General features: G+C 34.4%; 1 protein-coding gene across 1 annotated transcript; it reads left to right on the top strand.

Annotated features, from left to right (window-relative positions):
* Positions 1-22229: 22229 nt before the first annotated feature.
* On the top strand, positions 22230-23069 carry LOC127548212 (olfactory receptor 7D4-like). The gene is made up of 2 exons (XM_051975501.1): positions 22230-22581; positions 22867-23069. Exons 1-2 carry the CDS (start codon positions 22230-22232, stop codon positions 23067-23069), a joined length of 555 nt encoding a protein of 184 aa, XP_051831461.1.
* Positions 23070-24094: the final 1025 nt, after the last annotated feature.

The following is a 24094-nucleotide window of genomic DNA, read 5'->3' on the forward strand; positions in this document are numbered from 1 at the left end:
ATATTAAAAAGAGACCTGGATTTGAAGTTAGATGACTTGGGTTTGTATCTAAATTCTGCTAAAATGAGATGGGTGGCTACTGTGGTCTTTTATTTATCTTCCTAGTTTTTAGCCCTATAATGTGTGAAGGGATTCCTACTTAGGTACAAGTTCAACTAGATTTCTTCTAAGATCTTTCCTAATTTTGACTGTATGTTCTACCACTTATCTATTTAATTATATTAATGCATCATCCTCTACTCATTGAGTTTTCTGTGTCAGACTAGACTTTCTTGTTAATTTTCTGTGTCAGAGTAGACTTTCTTGTTAATTCTCCTTAGGTCTTAGTAGTAAGTAGCAATTTCTTATAATAGAATCAGGTACCATTATTTCAATACCCTTTCTAGTAAAGTACTAAACAACAAAGGGAAACCAGTCCTACTAGCTTCCAAAGATTTTATATCTATAGATGTAGAAATATTCCCTAACCCTACAGCTAAAGGATAAACATTTAAATGGGGATTCTGTCTTTTTCTTAGTGAAGCAAACAGAAAGAAACAGAGAACTGGACTTAAGGGCCTGGTTTCATTGATTATACTGTGGAAACATTGAAAGACTATTAAGAGAGACTATGAAATAGTATTTATTAAACACCTATTATATCTTAGACATTGTGCCAGATGTTGAGATTCAAAGACAACTTGTATCAGTTTTTGCTCTCAAGAACTTTCCATGACCAAGGGATACATACATTTATGAAAATATACCGAAAAATTTTGAGATAGCTTATATAACAGTAGATATTAGGGGGAATCAGGGAAGTCTTTCTTCAAAAAATGGTGCATTAGATCCTATGTTTAGAAGTAAGAGAAACACTAAGGAACTACAAATTGCACATAGCTCCAGAAAAAATTCAAAGACATGCTCCTTTTCAATATTTAGGATATGAAGTATACCCTAAGGTTCTTACAGTACAAAAATTTTCCTTTAGAACAGAGAAGGTAAATGCTTTAAATGACTTTCAGAAATTGATAGGAGATATCCAATGGATGCGTCTAGTGTTAGGCTTGACTACCTATCAATTGCAACCATCATATGACATTTTAATGGGAGACAGTGCTTTAAATTCACCACACCAGCTTACAAAAGAAGCTCAAGAGGCTTTGAGAGAACTTGAACTAGCTTTATCCAATGTGGTTGAAAGAGTCACTCAAAAACCCTTGGAAATATCAGTTTTTGCTACACAAGAGGCATCCACAGCAGTCCTTCATCAAGGATACAGTGTGATAGAGTGGGTGAACCTCCCTGCACAACCAGAACAAAGTCTTACTCCTTACCTAGTGCTTATGGCTAGAATTTTACTAAAGGTCTTTAAGCAAGCAGTACAATTATCTGGGATAAGAGCTGACAAGATATACACCTTTTATACTAATGCATGCATTAATGTATGCTGTGAAACCATCCCAGAGTGACAAATTTTATTGACCACAGTTCCAAATTTTACACACGGGTCTCCATTAAAGATAACGAGACTATTACATAATTGTGATGGATTCTTGAAGAAAAGGTTTCTAAAGTTCCTCTTAAAAGACCAACTATCTTTACAGATGCATCCAAACAATATTTATGCTGTATATTCTCATGACTTAACTATAAAAAGAGTAGTAAGAACTCCTTTTCAGTCCATTTAGCAGAATGAATGAAGGTTGCAGTCCCAGTGTGAGGAGGAGCACTATGACATCAGAACTTGAGGTCACAATGGAGCAGAGACCCTCCTCACAGTTACAGGGTAGAAAAGAATCCTTGTAGTTACTCACTGATTAGAATAAGTTTGAATAATGGCAAACATATCTTACTTAGATTATACCATCTTGAAAGAACTAAAACCTTGTGGGTCCCTAAAAGAATCTATGAAAAAAGCAGCACAAAACCACCTGAAACTTGGGAATAATGAAACCTCCACCCTGAAAACAGAGACCTATTTAATGATAGCATTAAAAGTCAAGTAATAGACTGGGAAAATAAGTAAGCAACAGAAAATAATTCTGAATATAGAAATTTGGTCTGAGATTATGGAAGAGCTCAGAAAGGATTTTGAAAATCAAGTAAGAGAGGTAGAGGAAAAAATGGGAAAAAATGGGAATGACATATTAAAATCATGAAAGATGAGTCAATAACATGGTAAAGGAGACACAAAAAATACTGAAGAAAATAATACCTTAAAAATAAATAGGGCAATTGGTAAGGAAGTTAAAAAATCAATGAGAAGAATATTTTAAAAAGCAGAATTGGCCAGATGGAAAAAGTGGCACAAAAATTCACTAAAGAAAAAAAAATTATTAAAAAAATAGAATTCGCCAAATGGAAAAGAAGGTATAAAAATTTATTTAAAAATTAGAATTGAACAAATGTAAGCTAATGACTTTATGAAAAGTCAACAAACAAAACAAAAACAAGAAAATGAAAATATAGAAGGCAATGTGAAATATCTCAATGTATAAACAATTGGAAAATAGATGCAGGCCAAATAATTTTAAAATTGTTGGATTATATGATAGCCAAAATAAAAAATAACATGAACATCATCTTTCAAAAAAAATTAAGGAAAACCTGAGGATAAAATAGGAATAGAAAGGATTCTGCTATCATCTCCTGAAAGAGATTCCAAAATGAACACTTCTCAGGAATATGACATCATAGCAAAATTCCAGAGCTTCCAGGTCAAAGAGAAAATAATATTAGTAGTCAGCAACAGACAATTCATGTACCATAAATAAGGATAATACAAAATTTAGCAATTTTTACATTTTTTCTCTTCTTTTTTTAATTATACCTTTTTATTGACAAACTATATGCATGGGTAATTTTTTCAACATTGACCCTTGCAATCACTTCTGCTCCAACTTTTCCCTTCCTTCCCTCCACCTTCTCCCATAGATGGCAGGCTGTCTCATACATGTTAAACATGTTAAATTATAGCTAAAATACAATATATGTGTACATATTTATACAGTTCTCTTGTGGTACAAGAAAAATCAGATTTAGAAAGGTAAAAATAACCTGGAAAAAAAAAACAAAAATGCAAGCAGTCCACATTCATCTCCCAGTGTTCTTTCACTGGGTGTAGCTGGTTCTATTCATCACTGATCAATTGTTTCTGAATTTAATCCTCTCATTGCTGAAGACAGCCACTTCCATCAGAGTTGATCCTCGTATAGTATTAGCAACTTTTTACATTAAAGGATCAGAGGACTTGGAATATGATATTCTAGAAGACAAAGAAGCTAGGAGTACAACCAAGAATCACTGACTTAGCAAACTTGAATATAATCCTTCATGAGAAAAATGGATATTCAATGGAATAAAAAACTTTCAAGCATTTTTGATGAACAGAAAATTTAAATTTCAAATACAAGACTCAAGGGAAGCATGCAAATCATAAGGGCTTTAAAAATGTGAAATTTTTTAAAATAGTTTTTTTTAATTTTCAATACATATGCAAAAGCTACACCCAAAGAAAGAACACTGGGAAACGAATGTGAACTATTTGCATTTTTGTTTTTCTTTCCGAGTTGTTTTTTACCTTCTGAATCCAATTCTCCCTGTGCAACAATAGAACTGCTCAGTTCTGCACACATATATTGTATCTAGGATATACTGCAACATATTTAACATATATAGGACTGCTTGCCATCTAGGGGAGGGGGTGGAGGGAAGGAGGGGAAAAATCAGAACAGAAGCGAGTGCAAGGGATAATGTTGTAAAAAAAAAATTACCCTGGAATGGATTCTGTCAATATAAAGTTATTATAAAATAAAATAAAATAAAATATTAAAAAAAGAAAAAAATACATATGCAAAGATAAATTTTCAACATTGAACCTTGTGAAACCTTATGTTCTAATTTTCTCCCTTCCCCCACCCTTCCTCTAGATGGCAAGTAATACAATATGTGTTAAATATGATAAAAATATATGTTAAATGCAATATAGTTTTACATATTTATACTATTATCTTGCTGCATAAGAAAAATCAGATCAAAAAGAAAAAATCAAAAAGGAAAATAAAATCCAAGCAAACAACAACAAAAAGAGTGAAAATGCTATGTTATGATCCACCCTCAATTCTCATAGTTCTCTCTCTGGGTATAGATGGCTCTCATCATCTTAAGATCATTGGAAATGGCCTGAATCATCTCATTGCTGAAAAGAGCCACATTCATCAGAATTGATCATTGTATAATCTTGTTGTTGCTGTGAACAATGATCTCCTGGTTCTGCCTATTTCACTTAGCATCAGTTCATGTAAGTCTCTACAGGCCTCTCTGGAATCATCCTGCTGGTTGTTTCTTATAGAACAATAATATTCTATAACATTCATATACCATAACTTATTCAGCCATTCTCTAACTGATGGGCATTCCCTCAGTTTCCAGTTTCTTACCACTACAAAAAAGGCTGTCACAAATATTTTTGCACATGTAGGTCCTTTCCTTTTTTATGATCTCTTTGGGACATAAGAACAGTAGAAACACTGCTGGATCAAAAGGTATGCACAATTTGATAACCCATTGGCATACTTCCAAATTGCTCTCCAGAATGGTTGGATCTGTAGGTGAAACTCTTTATATTCCTACATGGGAAGATGATATTTGTAACTTATAAGAAGCTCCTCATTATAAGACAGTAGAAGAAGAGAGAGGAGAGAGAGAGAGAGAGAGAGAGAGAGAGAGAGAGAGAGAGAGAGAGAGAAAGAGAAAGAGAGAAAGAGAGAGAGAGAGTATTAGTTGAGGTATGAGTTGAATAAAAAGGGATATCTGAAAAATAAAATTATAAAATTAAAGGATGAGAAAATAACGTACTGGGAGAAAGGGAAAGTGAGAGATGGAATAGGATAAATTATCTCACATAAAAGAGACAAGAAAAAGCTTTTCTAGGGGAGATAAAGTGGAAGAGGAGGGTGGTGAGAAAGTGAGTGAACCTTACTCTCCTAAGATTTGGCTCAAAGAGAGAATAACATACATGCTCTTATGGGTTTAGAAATCTACATTAACATATAGGAAAGTATGTGGGAAAGGAGATAAGAGAAGGCAGATAGTGATGGAAGGGAAGGTAGATTGTGTGAGGGGCTAATAAGAAGCAAAACACTTTTGAGGAGAAAGGTTAAAGTATATAGAGAAAATAAAATAAATAGCAGGTTTACTACAATTAGCTATAGTAATTGTGAAAATTGTTTTTGAAGAAACTTTCTGCTTAAGACTTATTTCTTAAACATATAGAACTGAATTAAATTCATAAAATACTCATTCTAAAATTGATAAATGAAAAAATAGTAGTTTGCAGATAAAATAATCACAGCTATCTCTAGTTGTATGAAAATGCTATAACTATTGATTGGAGAAATGCATATTAAAATAATTCTGAAGTACAACTTTATATTATTAGATTGCCTCACTCAATAGTAAAAGAAAACGACAAATGTTGGAAAAGATATGGGAAAGATGAGACATTATTGCATCGTTGGTGAAATTGTGAACTGATTCACCTATTCTAGAGAACAATTTGGAACTATGTCCCAAAGGCTATAAAACCATGCCTACCCTTTTACCTAACAATAGTACTACTGGTTCTGTATTTCAAAAGACACACACACACACACACACACACACACACACACATACACACACACAAACAAAAGGGAAAAGGACTTATATGTACAAAATATTTATGGCAGCTCTTTTCTGGGGGCAAAAATTGGAAGTTGAGGGAAAACCAGTCAACTGGGGAATGACTGAAGAAATTGTGTTATGTGAATATGATGAAATACTATTGTTCTATAAGAAATGATGAGCAGGAAGCTGTTAGAAAAACCTGGAAAGACCTCTGTGAGCTAATGCAAACTGAAATGTACTCACACCATGATTATTATGAAAATGTTTTGCATGAATATACATGTACAACCCATATATAATTGATTGCTTTCTCAATTGGGTGAGGTGGCAAGAGAGGAAGGGAGAGAACATAGAACTTAAAGTTTCTTTTTTATTTTTTTCCTTTTTTAAAAATTTTATTGAAGGTTTTTATGTACAAAACATAAGTATGGGTAATTTTTCCACATTGACCCTTGCAAAACCTTCTGTTTCAAATTTTCCTCTCCTTCCTCCCAACTCCTCCCCTAGGTGGCAGGTAGTCCAATACATGTTAAATATGTTAAAATATATGTTAAATCCAATATATATATATGTAGTTATACAGTTATCTTGCACAAGAAAAATTGGATAAAGAAGGAAAATAAAATGAGAAAGAAAATAAAATGCAAGCAAACCTCAATAGAAAGAGTGAAAATGCTATGTTGTGGTCCACACTCAGTTCTCACAGTCCTCTTTCTGGGTGTAGATGGCTCTTTTCATCTCTAAACAATTGGAACTGGTTTGAATCATCTCATTTTTTAAGAGAACAATGTCCCCAGAATTGATTCTCATATAATCTTGTTGTTGCCATGTACCATGATCTCCTGGTTCTGCACATTTCACTTAGCATCAGTTCATGTAAGTTTCTCCAGGCCTCTCTGAAATCATCCTGCTGGTTGTTTCTTGCAGAACAATAATATTCCATAACATTTCTATACCATAACTTATTCAGACATTCTCCAATTCATGAGCATCCATTCAGTTTTCAATTTCTTGCCACTATAAAAAGGACTGCCGTGATCATTTTTTGCACATGTGGGTCCCTTTCCCTCTAAAATCTCTTTGGCATATAAGCCCAGTAGAAATACTGCTGGGTCAAAGGGTATGCACAATTTAATAACTTTTTGAGTATAGTTCCAAATTGCTCTCCAGAATAGTTGGATCCATTCACAGATCCACCAACAATGTATCAGTGTCTGAGTTTTCCCACATCCCCTCCAACATTGGTCATTATGTTTTCCTGTCATCCTAGCCAATCTGAGAGGTGTGTAGTGGTATCTCAGGATTATCTTAATTTGAATTTCTCTGATCAATAATGATTTGGAGCACTTTTTCATATAACTAGACATAGTTTTGATTTCTTCATCTGAAAATTGTATGTTCATATCCTTTGATTTTTATCAATTGGGGAATGACTTGGATTCTTGTAAATTTGAGTCAATTCTCTATGTATTTTACAAATGAAGCCTTTATTAGAACTTTTGGATATAAAAATGTTTTCCCAATTTATTTCTTCCCTTCCAATCCTCTCTGCATTAATTTTGTTTGTACAAAAACTTTTTAACTTAATATAATCAAAATTATTTATTTTGTGATCACTAATGATCTCTAGTTCTTCTATGATCACAAATTCCTTCCTCCTCCAGAAATCTGAGAGGTAAATTATCCTATGTTCTTCTAATTTGGTTATGTCTAGATCATGAACCCATTTCGACTTTATCTTGGTATATGGTGTTATGTGTAGGTCAGTGCCTAGTTTCTGCCATACTAGTTTCCAATTTCCCCAGCAGTTTTTGTCAGAGTGAATTCTTATCCCAAAAGGTGGGGTCTTTGGGTTTGTCAAACTCTAGATGACTATAGTCATTGACTATTTTGTCCTATGAACCTAACCTATTCCACTGATCAAGTACTCTATTTCTTAGCTAGTACCAAATGGTTTTAACAACAGCTGCTTTATAATATAGTTTTAGATCTGGTACAGCTAGGCAACCTTCATTTGCTTCCCCCCTCCGCCCCATTAATTCCCTTGAAATTCTTGACCTTTTGTTCTTTCAGATGAATTTTGTTATTTTTTCTAGGTCAGTAAAATAGTTTCTTGGGAGTTTGATTGTTATAGCACTAAATAAATAGATTAATTTAGGTAGTATTGTCATTTTTATTATGGGAGCCCTTAATATTTTCCCAATTGTTTAGATGTGACTTAATTTGTGTGGGAAGTGCTTTGTGGTTTTGTTTATATAGCTCCTGACTCTTTCCCTTAGCAGATAGATTCCCAAATATTTTATACTATCAACAGTTATTTTAAAATGGAATTTTTCTTTGTATTTCTTGCTGTTGGATTTTATTAGTGATGTATAAAAATTCTGATGACTTATGTGAATTCATTTTGTATTCTCCAACTTTGCTAAAGTTGTGTATTATTTTTAATAGTTTTTTAGTTGATTCTCTAGGGTTCTCTAAGTATACCATCATATCATCTGCAAAGAGTGATAATTTAGTTTCCTCATTATCTACTCTAATTCTTTTAATCTCCTTTTCTTCTCTTATTGCCAAAGCTAACATTTCTAATACAATATTGAATAGTAATGGTGATAAAAGGCAACTTTGTTTTATCTCTAATCTTATTGGGAATGGTTCCAGTTTATTCCCATTACATATGATGCTTTTAAATAGATGCTACTGACTATTTTAGGGAAAAGTCTATTTATTCCTATACTCTCTAGTGTTTTTAATAGGAATAGATGTTGGATTTTATCAAATGCTTTTCCTGTATCTATTAAGATAATTATCTGCTTTTTGTTAATTTGATTATTGATAGAATCAATTATTCTAATAGTTTTCCTAATATTGAATCAGCCCTGCATTCCTGGTATAAATCCTACTTGGTCATGGTGTATTATCCTGGGGATGATTTTCTATAATCTCTTTGCTAATATTTTATTTAATATTTTTGCATCAATATTCTTTAGGGAAATTGGTCTATAAGTTTCTTTCTCTGTTTTCATCTTACTTGGTTTAGGTATCAGTACCACATCTGTGGCATAAAAGGATTTTGGGAGGAGTCCTTCACAGAACTTAAAGTTTTTTTTTTTTTATTAAGGAAACTTCTTTTATTTTTTTAATAACTTTTTATTGATAGAACGCATGCCAGGGTAATTTTTTACAGCATTATCCCTTGCATTCACTTATGTTCTGATTTTTCCCCTCCCTCCCTCCACCCCTTCCCCCAGATGGCAAGCAGTCCTTTACATGTTGAATGGGTTGCAATATATCCTAGATACAATATATGTGTGCAGAACCGAACAGTTTTCTTGTTGCACAGGGAGAATTGAATTCAGAAGGTATAAATAACCTGGGAAGAAAAACAAAAATGCAAGCAGTTTATATTCATTTCCCAGTGTTCTTTCTCTGGGTGTAGCTGCTTCTGTCCATCTTTGATCAATTAAGGCTCTCTTTATCGAAGAGATCCACTTCCATCAGAATACATCCTCAAACAGTATCGTTGTTGAGGTATAGAATGATCTCCTGGTTCTGCTCATTTCACTCAGCATCAGTTCATGTAAGTCTCACCAGTCCTCTCTGTATTCATCCTGCTGGTCATCCCTTACAGAACAATAATATTCCATAACATTCATATACCACAGTTTACTCAACCATTCTCCAATTGATGGACATCCTTTCATTTTCCAGCTTCTAGCCACTACAAACAGGGCTGCCACAAACATTTTGGCACATACAGGTCCCTTTCCCTTCTTTTGTATCTCTTTGGGGAATAAGCCCGAACTTAAAGTTTTGAAAACAAATGTTGAAATTTATTTTTACATGTAAGTGGGAAACAGAAAATACTAAATAAATGAGATTAGCCTGAATGAGCCCAAGAAAGGAGAACAATCAAGCCAATGATAAAAGTTCCTGAAGAAGCACATGATGAAAACATGTATGTTTTTTTCAGCATAGCTACAAAAGTTAGTGTACAATTCCTGTGATTACAATCTGTAATATAGAGAAAAAAAAGTTTGAGTTCCTTGGCAGTGTGATCCTAGAATTTTAGATTTTCTAGGTCAGGATTATTTAAAGAATAAGCCTGAGTTTGAGAGTTCTCACATTCTATTTACACACATATATACAATTATATGCCTACTTATACACATACAAACATGCACACACAATATACATACACAATGATTTTGCTATATATGATATTTTTGACCACATGCCTAGTTCTTTTGTTTCCTAGCATAAATTATTCCAGAATCTGTGGTATTTTATTGTGGCAGCTGATCAATCCTGTACAATTCCAAGCTCTAGCATATTTGAATCATTTTTGTTTCTTGCAAAACTTTCTCTTTGACTTGGGTATTTTGAAATTTGGCAATAATATTCCTATATGCTTTTCACAAACAGATCTCTTTGAAATGGTGATCAATGGATTTTTTTCAGTTTCTACTTTCCCTTCATGGTCTATCACTCTAGGACAATTTTCATTGACTATTTCTTGCATTATTATATCAAAGTTCTTTTTTTTTCTTTACAGCTTTTAGGCAGTACAATTATTCTTCTATATATATCTATATCTATGTAGATATAGATATATATATATATAGATATATTTGATCTGTTCTCTGTATCTATTTCTTTTCTTATAAATGTTTTACATTCTATTCTATTTTTTCATTCTTTAATTTTTTTTCATTATTTTTGGTCTCAGGTTTTCTGTCCCACTTCTGTAGCTTTACTTGCCCAATCCTATTTTTCAGAGAATTATTTTCTTCTTTAAGACTCTGAATCTCCTTTTCTAATTGGTAATTTTTAAATCCAATATTTTGTTTTTCCTGGATCGTTCTCTTTTAATTTTAGTTTTTGCTCAATCTCTCTCACTTGATTTTTAAAGTCTTTTTTGAGTTCTTCTATAAATTCTTTCTGGGCAGGTAGCCATTTAACTTTATTCTTTGGGATAGAAGAAGCTTTTTAAAATTTCACTGTCCTCCTTTGAAGATGACTGCAACTCTTCCCTGTTCTCATAGTAAATTACTAGAGTTGGGTTCTTTCTTCTTTGTCGGTCCATTTTTTAAAAAAGCTATTAGTGTAAGCACCTCTAATCCTAAAGGAGAGAATTGTGCCTTTAGTTTAGCTCTCCCCTCTGACCTGGAACTCCAAATCAAAATCTCCATCCTTCTGCAAGTGTCCAATGTCAGCAATGTGTCTACTCTACTGCTTCTTCCCTCCCCTGGTATTCTGATGTCTTCTCACCTGGGGCTGTGTCTTAGCAGCACAGTTAGAACTGATATTCCTGACCAGCAGAGGTTGCTTCAGCCTTCCCAAACTTAGGTCCCGGATTCCACACGTTGTCAAGGAGGTGAAAGTTTTTGTAGTTCCAGCTGAAGCTTTAGTCAGAAATCATCTAGCCCCAGGGTTCCAACCACTTGTTTTTTCTCTGGAGCTAACCTGGAGGTGTTTGCATTTCATACTGGTTAAAACTTGTCCTGAGGTTTCCCTTTGGGACTTCTTGGATTATTCCAGGATGACTCCTGGTCCTCCCCAAGTCTTCTTTGTTTTTCATCCTTCGATGTTTACCCTGAGGAGCAAGTTTGTTCTGCTTATGGGGGAAATATGGCGATCTTGAAATTTTCTGATCTACTCTGCCATCTTCCCAAAATCTTCCTCAAATCTTTCTAATCAAAACCCCTCTGTCTATTACACTGTAATCCTTCCAATCACATTTTGTAATGAATAATGAATTATTGATACTTAATGAATTTAAATGAATTAAATTAATAGACTTATTGAGCAACTTTGATTAATTAAGGTGTAGAGTGTGTCTAAGGAAACCATCCCTTTGCTGTGAGGGATGCTTTCCACCTTTGGTGTCAATCTTATCCACCTAATTTTCACCTGTGGTTTCAAGAAGCTGTAGTATGTACAGTGGCCACATCCTGGTAAATTGTTTTGGCAGATTGAGGGCAACTGAGGAATCTCAACCTCTCTGGTGAGTTAGGGGGATATTTACCCCAAGCATGTGAAAACTTCTCTTAGTAGAATGGATGAATGAGAACAATCTGTGCTAATGACCATGAAGGCAGATGAAGTGGGCACTGAGGCACACTTAGAGCTTGGTTAAACACCAAAGACACCAAGGTCATCCACTGCATCTTGAGCCATCACCACTTGTCTTGACTTTGTCTTGCCACTGGATGGTGAGGACTCTAGAAGATAGAATGAGGTTGATGATTCGTGCAACTCTGATTCACTTAAATTCAATTTATACATGGATCAAAAGACAAAACTCATTCCATCTTACTATCTCTGTCAATCTCAAAGTCCTGTGGTGATGGGTGAGTGATGAAGCAGCAAGTATGAATACACTGGGAGTTGTAGCCACAATCTTGAATACAGTGATCCAAGTTATAGAGTAGTCTTCTCTCTGAAAGTAATAGTGGGATTTGAAAGAGTTCTGGATGTCTAACCAGCCTTTTAAGGATTGAACTGATTACCTTAAAGTGTGAGGAAGGGCCTAGAAAAGGTAGTTTAAAATGTCTGCTTATCCAACTCTGGCCTGATTGCTGCAGCAGGTGGGGACCTTACTCTGCAGTGTAAACATAAAAAAAGTCTGTAGAGTGGATTTCACTCACCATCAGTACATGGAATATGTGCATACAAATAGCACAAAATCCAATCGACCTGAAAGATGAGCAACTCTTGTTGCAAGAGAACTCAACAGGTATTACATCCAAATAGCTATCCTGAGTGAAACAAAGCTGGCAAGTGAAAACTAGCTTGAAGTTAGAGCTAGATACACATTTTTGGAGAATATGCACAGTGAAAGGGAATGTTGTAAAACTGGTGTAGAATTTGCAACCAAAACTAATCTAGTAAACAGACTTGTATGCCTATCAAAAAGGAATGAATGACAGGCAATTGTTACATTTTGGAAAATGCCATACCACCATCATCAGTACCTGTGTATCCTGTGACAAACTCTGATGAGATTAAATGTTTTTATGAAGACTTGGAGACTCTTATCATCAATATGTCAAAAGAAGTCAAGCTTATAATTCTGGCTTACTTTGATGCTAGAATAGTCTCTGATTACCAGACATCGCAGGGAGTCCTAGGGAAGAATAGAGTTAGAAACAGCAACAGCAATGGTTACTCACTACTGTAGACTTGTACAACTTATGACTTCATCATCAATACTATATTCCATTTATTTAAATGCAGTAAAACTTCATGGATGCACCATTGCATCAAGCTTTGGTGTTTAATAGATTATATGATTATAAGAAGAAGAGAGACAGGATGTGAGAGTGACCAACACAATGTGTGGTGCAGAATTCTGGATTGATCATAGACTTTTCTTCAAGTAAAATATTCACATTCAGCAAAAGTGGCAGCCTCAAAGCAAAAAGATTACAAGACTACCAGAAGAATTAATGTCAACAGATTAGATTGCTTCCCAGAGCCAACAGTTTGTTGCTAATTTAGAGAGTAAGTTGGCAACAGTGGAGCAGAAAAGTGGTATCTTTCAGAGATTTGGTGTACAGCACTGAATTTGCTCATCTGGGTCAGAACACTTGCAAAAATCAAGACTGGTTTGACAAAAAAGTTGGGGAAATTCAAAAGCTGTAAAATGAAAATTGAGTGCCCCACAGAGTATACCAAAGAATATTCTTCCATCTGTAAGAAGGTAGCATTCAATTCCATCAGAATCAAAATATAATCGAAACTTAGAGAGATGTAGGATTCTTGGATCAATAAAAAGGAAGGTGAAATTTAGTTTTATGTTGATAGTTATAATCCAAAGTGGTTTTATGTTGTATGACCTATGGTGCATTTCATCTAATTAGTGGTGAAAGAGCCACATTGATTAGTGATAAGAAAATAATCCTAGAGAAATGGGCCGAATATCCCATAGAGTTTTCAACAGACAGTGATCAATTAAAGCTGACTATTTACCTTAGATTGAAGTCAATCCTTCTCTAGTTGAGGCTCCAACTGAAGAAGAGGTTTTGAATGCCATTGAGCTTCTTTCATGTGGCAAATTTCATGTGGCACCTGGTGCTGATTCTATTCCAGTTGAGATATACAACATGGGGAGTCCATTGCTCATACAAAAACTGCCTGAAAATTTCCAGATTTTATGAAAAAAAATTATGCTTCAGTAGTTAAAAGATGCCTCCATTGTCCATCTCTGTAAAGACAAAGGGAAGAGATTGCCCTGCAACAATCACAGGGGATTTCTCTTAGTCATTGCTGACAAATTCTTGTCAGAGTCTTCCTTAATAGGCTGATCCTATATGTGAAAGAAGGTCATCTACCTGAGAGTCAGTGTGACTTTAGAGAGGGCTGAGAAAGAGCTGATATGGTGTTTGCTGCCTGTCAAGTCCAGGAGAAATGTCAGGAACAGAACTGAGGTCTATAAACATCTGTAGATCTGACAAAGATTTTTAATACTTTCACTCATGAGAGTTTATGGGAAAATTATGTCAAAATTTGCTTGCTCAGAAAAGTTCTTAAGAATTTTTCTTCATTTCATGATGGCATGATGGTAATTTCTTCAACTTGAAAAGACTACAAGCCAAAACTGAAGTGAACGGAATGCTGGTACATACTTTTTTTTTTGTTGTTTGCATTATATATTCTATGTAGCCCCCATAGCTAAGATGCAATAAATAAAAATATGAATCATTTTTCTATTGCTTGTGCTAATTTTGACCTAACAATAAAAAGAAAATATAGGTACTCCATCAGCCAATACTACACCATCCAAAAGTGAAACCACTGGTTACAACAAACGGAGAAATTTTGAATGCAGTGAATAACTTCACTTATCTTGTCAGTAAACTCTCCAGTGATATCCACATGGATAATGAAGTTGATGCAAGCATTGTCAGAACTAGCTCAATCTTTGGAAAGAATAGAAGTATTACCATATTATCCATTATGCTGACATCATTTTTGTATACCTATGTAACTAGAACACTTGATTAGCACCATGGCAGGAAACCTAATCCCTTCTATTTGAATTGTTTTAGGAAGATTCTGAAAATCACCTGGTACGATAAGATACCAGGTACTGAAGTCTTTCTCGAACTAAACTGACCAACATTCAAACTCTATTGCAGAGAGTGGAATTCTGTTGGACAAGACATATTTTTAAATTGCCAAATGTATGTTTGCCTAAAAGATTTTTATGGAGAACTCACACAGGACAAGTGCTCACAGGGTGGTTAAAAAAGGTAATATAAGGACACTTTCAATTTCTCTCTTTAGAATTTTAAAATTTATTGTATGATATGGGAGACGTGTGCCTTCATTAGAGAAGGTACTGTGCTCTAGGTGTAAAGCATAATTGAAGTTTCTCAGAAGTAAGGCAAGGTGCGCAAAGTTAGAGAAGCCACCCCAAATGTTCATATAGATGTTCTGGGCCCAGCTTAGGTCTGAGCATTTTAAGCTTGTGTCTGAGCATTTCAAGCTTGTATTGCTCTGATCAGTCACAGTCAGACATACTTCAACTTGACTCCAAATAGTGATGTCATTTTGATTCCCTTTGAGAATGAAGGACAATAATCAACCAATTTTGATAATTTGTGGGGTCTCTGGATGACATATAATTATAGTGATAATAACAATTGCAATAAATTATATACATAGGGATTTAGGTTGTTAGTTCCCTTTATATTATTTTATTTTATTGTTACAAAAATATGTAAGATAGATTTTATTATCAACATTTTATTCATTCAGAAAGTGAGGGCTTAGGTAGACTAAGTGACTTGCCCAAAGATGCAAAGCTAATAAGTGTCAAAAGCTATATTCACACTCAGATCTTTTTAATCAGAATCTCTCTATCCACTATAATGATACTTTGGAATAACTAAAAATTGTTGATACTTTATGAATGGAAATGACCAGAATTAAATAGACATTGAACAGCTCTGAAGAGGTTAGGAAATGTTTAATGTCAAGCTTTTTGTGAAACATTTAGGTGTTTGTTTTTTTTTTTAAACTCTGAAGGATTTATGATGACAAATGTTATCTATCCCCAAAGAACGAACTGATAAAGTGTGAACAAAGATTAAAGCATTCTTTTAAATTTTATTTTTCTTAGAGTTTTGGGTCTGCTTTCTTTTATATATATCATGGATAAAATGAAAATGTTTTGCATGACTATACATGTATAACTAAAAAAATCTTAACCAGTTTAAATAATGAGCCAAATTTAATTAAATAAAATTAAATAGGAACACATGTCTGGTCTTATATATCACAATGATAATATGGATGAGGACAAAATAAAGAAACTTGAGATGTTTTTCCTAGAGAAAAGAAGAATTTATTTGCATATGAAAGGTGTCTTCATGAGTTTGGAATGATCTGATGCGAAAGGATGATTGGGTTTCTTTTTCTGGACTTTAGAGGCAATGAGGAAACTATAAGCAGTACTGATTTGGGTTCAGCAGAAGCCAAGACTTTCTTGCAATTAAAACAGTACAATGGCAGAATGGGATGCCCTAGAAAGCAGAGGATTCCTTGTTAGGAAGATGGGATAATAATTCTGATTGGACTGAAGAGCTTCTGAGTTACTTTCCTACTCAAGATCTCCAGGGTTTGGTAACTTCATGTGTGATGCTGGATAACACTCACTGTTAGGAAGATTTCTATAATTGTTTCATGTCCCACAAGGAGTTCAGCTATTCAGGGATAGGAAATACAAATATAGGATTTTTCTAATGAAGAGTTTGGGGGATTGAGCCTCATAGGCACTAGAAATTTCAAAAATCCTTCTTGTTCTTCCCTAGGACTAAGATACCAGCTATTTAAAGTGAGGAGGGAGTCTGTACATGCCTTACAGAAATATCTGCCCCAAACTCTCCACTTTTTCTGGAACCCAAAGTATCTGCCTTTCTTATCCTCCATTCTAACAGATATAGTCAGTCAAACCTGTCCCATTAGTCATTTTCAGTAAGTTATTGGAGGTAGGAGTTGTTGGGAAGAGAGAGAGTAAAAGAAGTGGAAAGCAAAAGAAAAGAGAAGTAGCCTGTTGTTGCTCAGAAACTCAAGGAGATTCTCCCAAATCCAGCACAGATGAATTTAAAGCCTAGACTAGCAAATAGAGCAAGAAAATCTGACCTGCTTCAGAGCTTAATTGAAAGCCCAGGACCAAGTTTGGAAGAAACGCAAATGAAAGTAGAATAAGCCCTGCACACTGAGTCATGTTCAGGTTTCTTCCTTGCCAATAAAACCTTGGTCTAATTATTTTCATTTTTGGGCCCTGTGCCATAAAATGGGGATCAAACATTCCTTATTGTCTTCATGGTATTTTTTTTTTGTGTGTGTGTGTGTGTGTGTGTGTGTGTGTGTGTGTGTGTGTGAGAGAGAGTCAAATGAGATCATCTTTGTGAAATTTTTTTTTAATGAACTTAAAATCATTTCAAAACGATAAATTTTTATTTATGTCACAGTAACAGAGATATGAGTTCTTTGTGGCCCAATCCATCTCAGCCAAGTATAATCCAAACACCAAGGACAATCTTTAGCCAGAGGTAAGTCTCAGATACACCAAGGGAAAGCCTAGTGAAGATAGAGGGGTTATAAAAGTATAAGATAAAAAGTAATGGGTTATAGTGTGGCTAGTTTCATATAAGGTGTAGGTAACTCCTGTGAAACTACCTCTGAAAGGCTTTTTTTTTTTTTTTTTGGCTGACCTCATCATTCATGGCACAAGTCACAGGGTCAGGAATTGTAGGGAAAATAATGGAAAGATTTTCTACTGTAATAACATTTGGTGGAAAGGTTAAAAACATTTCTTATTATCTGGAGATAGCCATAAACCTAGAGAAATTTCAGAGATTGGTGTGGAATTTGCAGAGAGATTATCAGGAAGAAATATGTGATAAGAACACAGCAGAGATTCTATAATATTTGGAATATAGTCCATTTATGTACCAAGATAACTGTTGTCCCTTTAAGAGACATAACTATGTGATGTGTGAAAAATCACATTTCTTATATTTTCTTAAATGCACATTCCTTATGTTTTCTTAAATTCAGCAAAAATTGACTTACATGTCACTTCCTATTGTCTTTTCTCTATTACCCTAATGTAATTTTTTTACTGATTTTGTCAATTCTAAGCCATCTTTCCCACTTAGTCTTTTTTCCTTCTCTCTTTCTCCTTTTGATAAGGGTAAGAACAGATGATTTGAAATTCTTACTTATTTCTTGTGATTCTGTTATATATCCCTATACCATTCTCCTTCCTTTCTACATTTTATTCCTATTCCCATTCCTCTCCATAAAGGCTTGTGAAAAGTAACTAGTATTTCTTGAATTCTACTAAGAGAAATTATTCCTATCCAGGAAGTGTCTGGTATCATATTGTATAGTTGTATACAGTGCAATCATATTTGAACTAGAGATCATGATCAATGCATTTATCTACCTCTAAAGATGTGGAGTTAAAAGGGCTGGGGGACGAGAGACAGAGAAAGGAGTCCAAAAAAAAGAGTAGAAATATTCAAGCAAAAGTTTGGATTAGATATGTGATATCATGATGGGGGAGAAAAAAAGATTTCAAAAATTTGTTATGAGAAAGATTAGGTCTGTTTTGCATGGCCTCAGAGAATTGAACTGAGAATAATGCATGAAAACTTAAAAAATTCAGTTTGATAGAGGAAAACCTTCCTAATAATTGCAGCATTGAGACTCTACAAGAGATACAGGCAGACATTACAGCATGCTAGGAAGAATTTCATTAGGGCTGCATGTAAAGGAGAAAAAGACCTTTAGAAAAAGTACTTAGCCAAGATTTATTTTCCATTTGTAACAAATACTCTAAATTTACTCTCACTTTTCCCTGAATGATGGCTATGCTTCTGGGAGAGTATATCACTGCCAGTTTTTCTTTTGGTGTGTGCTGTTTTATACAAATTGTTTGTGCCATTCAACCTTAAGAATTGCTTTTTCCTAGAAACCAGTGAAGTCTAATTGATATCAACTCAAAATTAATGGAGTAATCATAATGATGGAAGTCTTTAAATACTTTAGTTTATAAATATTAGAGAACTATCCCCAAACTCCACTAGAAGTTGTCCTCTAAGGACAAAACTTGCTATCTTTAAGTATTTAAAGGGTTATTAAGAAGAATTAGAGAGGTTTTCTTTAACCTAGAGTGGACAAATTTTGACTTGATTTCAAGAAAACAAACAAACCAGCAAGAAAACTTCTTAATAAGTAAAGTTTTCCAAATATAGGATGGGCTCTATCAGGAGGTGGTATATTTCCTGCTCAAGGGACAGCTGGATAATTACTTATCATTTGTAAAATGAGCTTTTATCATTTTCTCTGCTGTGTTTCTGACTCTGGATTTCATAATCATGACTCAATGACCAAGGGTATTTCACCCTCAAACTTCATATCACCATGTCATCCTCCTTTTCCACATTGGTGAGTTCTCCATTTTGGGAAAAGCTCAGATTTATCATTCTTTATTCTCCTGTCTATGTCTCTCCAGGCTCTGTATTCATGCCCTTGTACTGGTATCTTCCTCCTCTCTGCCTCACCACTTATTAGCACAATATATGCTACATAGTAAAATTTTAATAAATTCATGCTGTGTGCCTAGTTCTGTAGGAAGAACTTAGTTTTTGCTTTTCTCAGTCACATCACGATTTTTTATAGGTTATTTAGGGCTAAGTTGGACTAAATGACTTCTGGGGTTCATTTAAATTCTGAAGTTCACTGGTTCTAGAATTCACAAAGGGCCTATCTGCCTAAAATTTCTGTCTCTTTTACTCAGACTGTTCTTGACTATTCTAGTTAATATAAAGAACATAATAGATGGCTCTACCCTTATTCGTAATTAACTCTACCCTTCAGTGTTAGGTGGAGAATTGACTCCATTATTTCTAGAAATACCTTCTTGGACTAAATACTCCCATTTAATCCTGGATCCATCTTCTATCCACAGTGTTGTTACCCAGGGACACACGTAGCAGTGAATTTTTTTCCTTTTTAAATGCCACATACATTAAAACTGAGGGTCAGGTAGGATGGACGGTAGAATATAGAATGTCAGAGTTTTGAAAGATTATAGAATATGTCACAATTGTAAGACATTATTCTTTGGTTATCCCTGTATTTTTCAAGGCTGATGGAGCAGAATCTCAAGAGAGTTGCCCTTTCATTATGTACAGCTCTTGACTATATCAAGGGAGGCTTAGCAACATAGGTTTGCCAGATATTGGAAGGCTGATCTCATTTACTGCCAGCTATGTGTGGTTGCAGCATATAAAAAGGAGAAAATACACAAGCCCATAGATTCTCCCCTCATACAAGATTCCAATTCCTTAAAAAATGATGTGAGAATTTCTAGTAGACTGTAAAGTCACTATGAGTTAACAATGACAAGTCAGACCAAATGACCTAAAAACTTAACATGCCTTAAAGGAGTCAAAGCTTCCAATAAGAAGGAGGTGATTATCTAGTTGTCCTTGGCCATAGTAAGATTTCATTTGAAATTTTGTGTTTGGTTCTGTGTACCACAATTTGGAAAGGATTGATTGTATAGACTGGATGCAAGGGAGAGCAATCAGGATTGCGAAGGGTTTATGTTGGTCAACTAAAGAAATTAGAGTTACTTGAACTTTGGGAGACCAAACAGATGCAATATGAGCTAACTGTGTTCACATTTTTAAAGGGATGTTATGGGGAAGAGAAATGGGATTTTTTTCTGCAGAGAGTAGACTGAGATCATTGGATAGATTTTGAAAACAAGCACATTTTAGTTCAATAGAAAGGAAACCCAGAGTAGAATGTGTTGCCTCAGGAAAGAGTTTTTCTTTCCATGGAGGTGTTTAAGGAAAGGAAAAAATGCTCATTTGATATGCATAATATAGAATGAATTTTTTGGTGGGAAAAGTTTAATATTCTATTTCTTATGAGGTCCTTTTCATTTTTATGGAAACTGATTTCAAGTTTAAAAAATGGGTGGCCCAAATCTTTCTGTAATATAAGTTCTCAATCTTTTCTCTTTGATATTGGGTGCTGAATAAGACTTGCCCTGCTCTTAATATCTCTTTTTTTTCTTTCTTTTTTAATGTCTAGACAAATTTTTTGGTGCCATTTAAATTTTTTAAAAATTATATTATTTTGTGATTTTTGAAACAAAATAAGCAACATAATAGAATAAAAAAGATCACATGAATTTATAATCTATTAAGTGAACCTTGCAATTTAAAAAATTGTAATAATGATATATTGTTTTTTTAAAATTCTCCTTCCTCTACTGCTCTGAAGACAGCTACCATTAGATGCAAATATTAAATGTGTTTGTGTAACATATGTGCATATACATATGCACATGTATAAAATGCATATTTTTGTCAAATCATTCTATTTATCAGTTTTTCTTCTGAACGTAGATAGCATCTTCCTTCATATTTCCATTGTAATTAATCTGGGTTCTTAAGGTATCAAAATGACTTAGTCAGTCAAAGTTGTTCTTAAAAAATATCACTCTTACTATATGCAATATTCTCTTGGTTCTTCTTATTTCTCTCATTATTTTGTCCAAGTCTATCCATTTTTTAAAGATCATTGAGATCATAATTTCCTATAGCAAAGTAGTATTTCCTCATGATTGTATGCCATAACTCATTCAGATATTTCCTAATTAATGGGTAGCTCAACAACTTTCAGTTCTTTGTCACCACAAAGACTACTAGAAATATTTTAGAGCATATAGAGTTTTTTCCCCCTTTTCCCTAATCATCTTTGGAAACAGACTGAGTAGTGATATTTCTGCATCAAATCATATAGACCATTTAATAACTCTTCGGACATAATTTCAGATTATTTTCTAAAAGGGGTTGGTCAGTTCACAGTTCCATCAGCAGTGAATTAGTGATTCAGTTTTCCCACATCCATGTTAAAAATGCTGCTTTTCTGTTCAATCATTTTAGCCAATGTGGTAGGTGTAAAATAATATCACAAGATTGTTTAATTTGTATTTCTGCAATCAATAACATTTTAGGGCATTATTCATATAACTATAAGTTGTTTTGATTTTTTTAATGAGAAAACTGCCTGTTCATATCCCGTTATCATTGAGGAATACTATCCCCCTCTTTATCTTAGTGTTCAATGGTCATTGATGCTTTGAACAAGTTTCAGATTGTATTCATAAATTGTTCACTACTAAATGTGATTGTTCATGTTTCAAAGACTCAATGAACTGGAAAGGATTGTAGATATCTTTAGGTCCACATCCTTCATCTTGCATTGAGGTTGCATGTGTAAATGGTGTCTTGTCTAAGATCTCAGGTAATAAATGACAGAGACAGGGAAATAACTTAGAAATTCTAAGTAAAAGCTTGGGGTTCTTTCCATTTCATTTACAAAGATAATCATATTTTCATGTTATACCCTTCTCACTTCTCTTTCTCAGCAGAAAAATCAATCTCATAATACCAGGAAATCAAACACAATTCACAGAATTTATCCTTCTGCGATTTTCTGAAAAACCAGAACAGCAGGGGCCTCTCTTTGGGCTGTTCCTGGGCATGTACTTGGTCACAGTGGTTGGAAACCTGCTCATAATGTTGGCCATTGGCTCTGACTCTCACCTCCACACTCCCATGTACTTCTTCCTTTCCAATTTATCCTTTGTAGATCTCTGTGTGGTATCTACCACAGTCCCCAATATGTTGGTGAGCATCTTGACAGAAAACAAGGCCATCCCCTTTGCTGACTGTCTTGCTCAGATGTACTTCTTTATGGGTTTTGTTACTTTGGATAATTTCCTCCTCACTGCAATGGCTTATGACCGTTTTGTGGCTATCTGTCATCCTCTACGCTATACAGCCATAATGAACCCTAAGCTGTGTGGCCTGTTGGTGCTGGTCTCCTGGATAATAAGTCTTCTATATTCTCTTCTTCAAAGTCTGATGGTAACACAACTCTCCTTCTGTACAGAACATGAAATTCCACATTTCTTTTGTGATCTTGCTGAGGTTCTTAAACTCTCTTGTTCTGATACTCTTATCAATTATGTTTTGGTATATATTTTAGTTGGACTACTGGGTACTCTCTCCCTCACAGGGATCCTTTTCTCTTATACTCAGATCTGCTCTTCTATATTGAAAATCCCATCTGCTCAGGGTAAGTATAAAGCATTTTCTACCTGTGGATCTCATCTCTCTGTTGTTTCCTTATTCTATGGTGCAGGACTTGGAGTGTATTTGAGCTCCTCAACTACCCACTCTTCATGGAAGAGCACAGTTGCCTCAGTAATGTATACTGTAGTCACCCCCATGTTGAATCCATTCATTTATACCCTAAGGAATAAAGACATAAAAAATGCCCTTAAGAGGCTCATTAGCAAAATAGCCTCTTCTCAGTGATGGAATTGGCTCCTTGTCTTTGGAATGAGACACTAGTTCTTTGCATGAAAATATTGGGAGGCAAAAATCTTGGATTCTTCATTTTTTCTCCCCACTCAAATCTTTCACCATTTATCCATTTTACTTATGTTCCCTAAAATATAGATTTCTTTCTGTCACTCTTCAATCCATTGAATGTCAGTGACTCCCTATTGTCTCTTTAAAGTCAAATTCAAAATCCTCTGTTTGACATTAAATTCACTTCATAATCTTACTCCTTATCATAAACTCTTAACTTCAGTGAAACTAGGTTCTATCTTATTCCATGAACAACACATTCCATTTCTTGACTCTGGGTACTTTCTAAAATGTACCCCATATCTGGAATGTTCTCCTTACTCAACTCCACCTACTGGGTTCTTTTGCTTCCTTTAAGTTCCAAATTCTAAAAATCCCATCTTTTACTGGAAGCAATTCCCAACTCCTCTTAGTTCTAATGTCTTCCCTTTGTTAATAATTTATTAATCATTATTAATTTTATTAACTTAATTTATTAGTTATTAATATATTGAGCACTATTAGTCTTGAATAGAGTTTGTATGTATTTGTTGGTATGTTGCCTCACCCAGTAGATTGTGTGATCCTTGAGGTCAAAGACTGTCTTTTGCTTCATTTTGTATCCACAATGTTTAACAAAGTGACTCATACATAGAAGGTGCTTAATAAATGTTGACTGATTAATATCAGTGTTCCTACCTTAATGGCTTATTCTGCTCTTATTGATTATAAAGAACCTTGATTTTTCCCTCATGATCTCAGTGACATCTGGTTGAACATATTTTGCTTCCTTAGGATATTTTCTAGCTTAAAAAATTGCTGGATATGGCCAGGGTTTTAGTCCTCATTTTACTATTTATGAGCTGTGTGCTCACAGTCAACTTAATATCTTTTTCAATTTCTTCATTTCTGAAATGGAAATTGGAAGATCTACTCTGACTACTTAGCTTTTCTTTTTTGTGTACATGAAATCAAACATAGTATATGAG

The sequence above is a fragment of the Antechinus flavipes genome, chromosome 1, assembly GCF_016432865.1.
Source record: "Antechinus flavipes isolate AdamAnt ecotype Samford, QLD, Australia chromosome 1, AdamAnt_v2, whole genome shotgun sequence".
Taxonomy (NCBI): domain Eukaryota; kingdom Metazoa; phylum Chordata; class Mammalia; order Dasyuromorphia; family Dasyuridae; genus Antechinus; species Antechinus flavipes.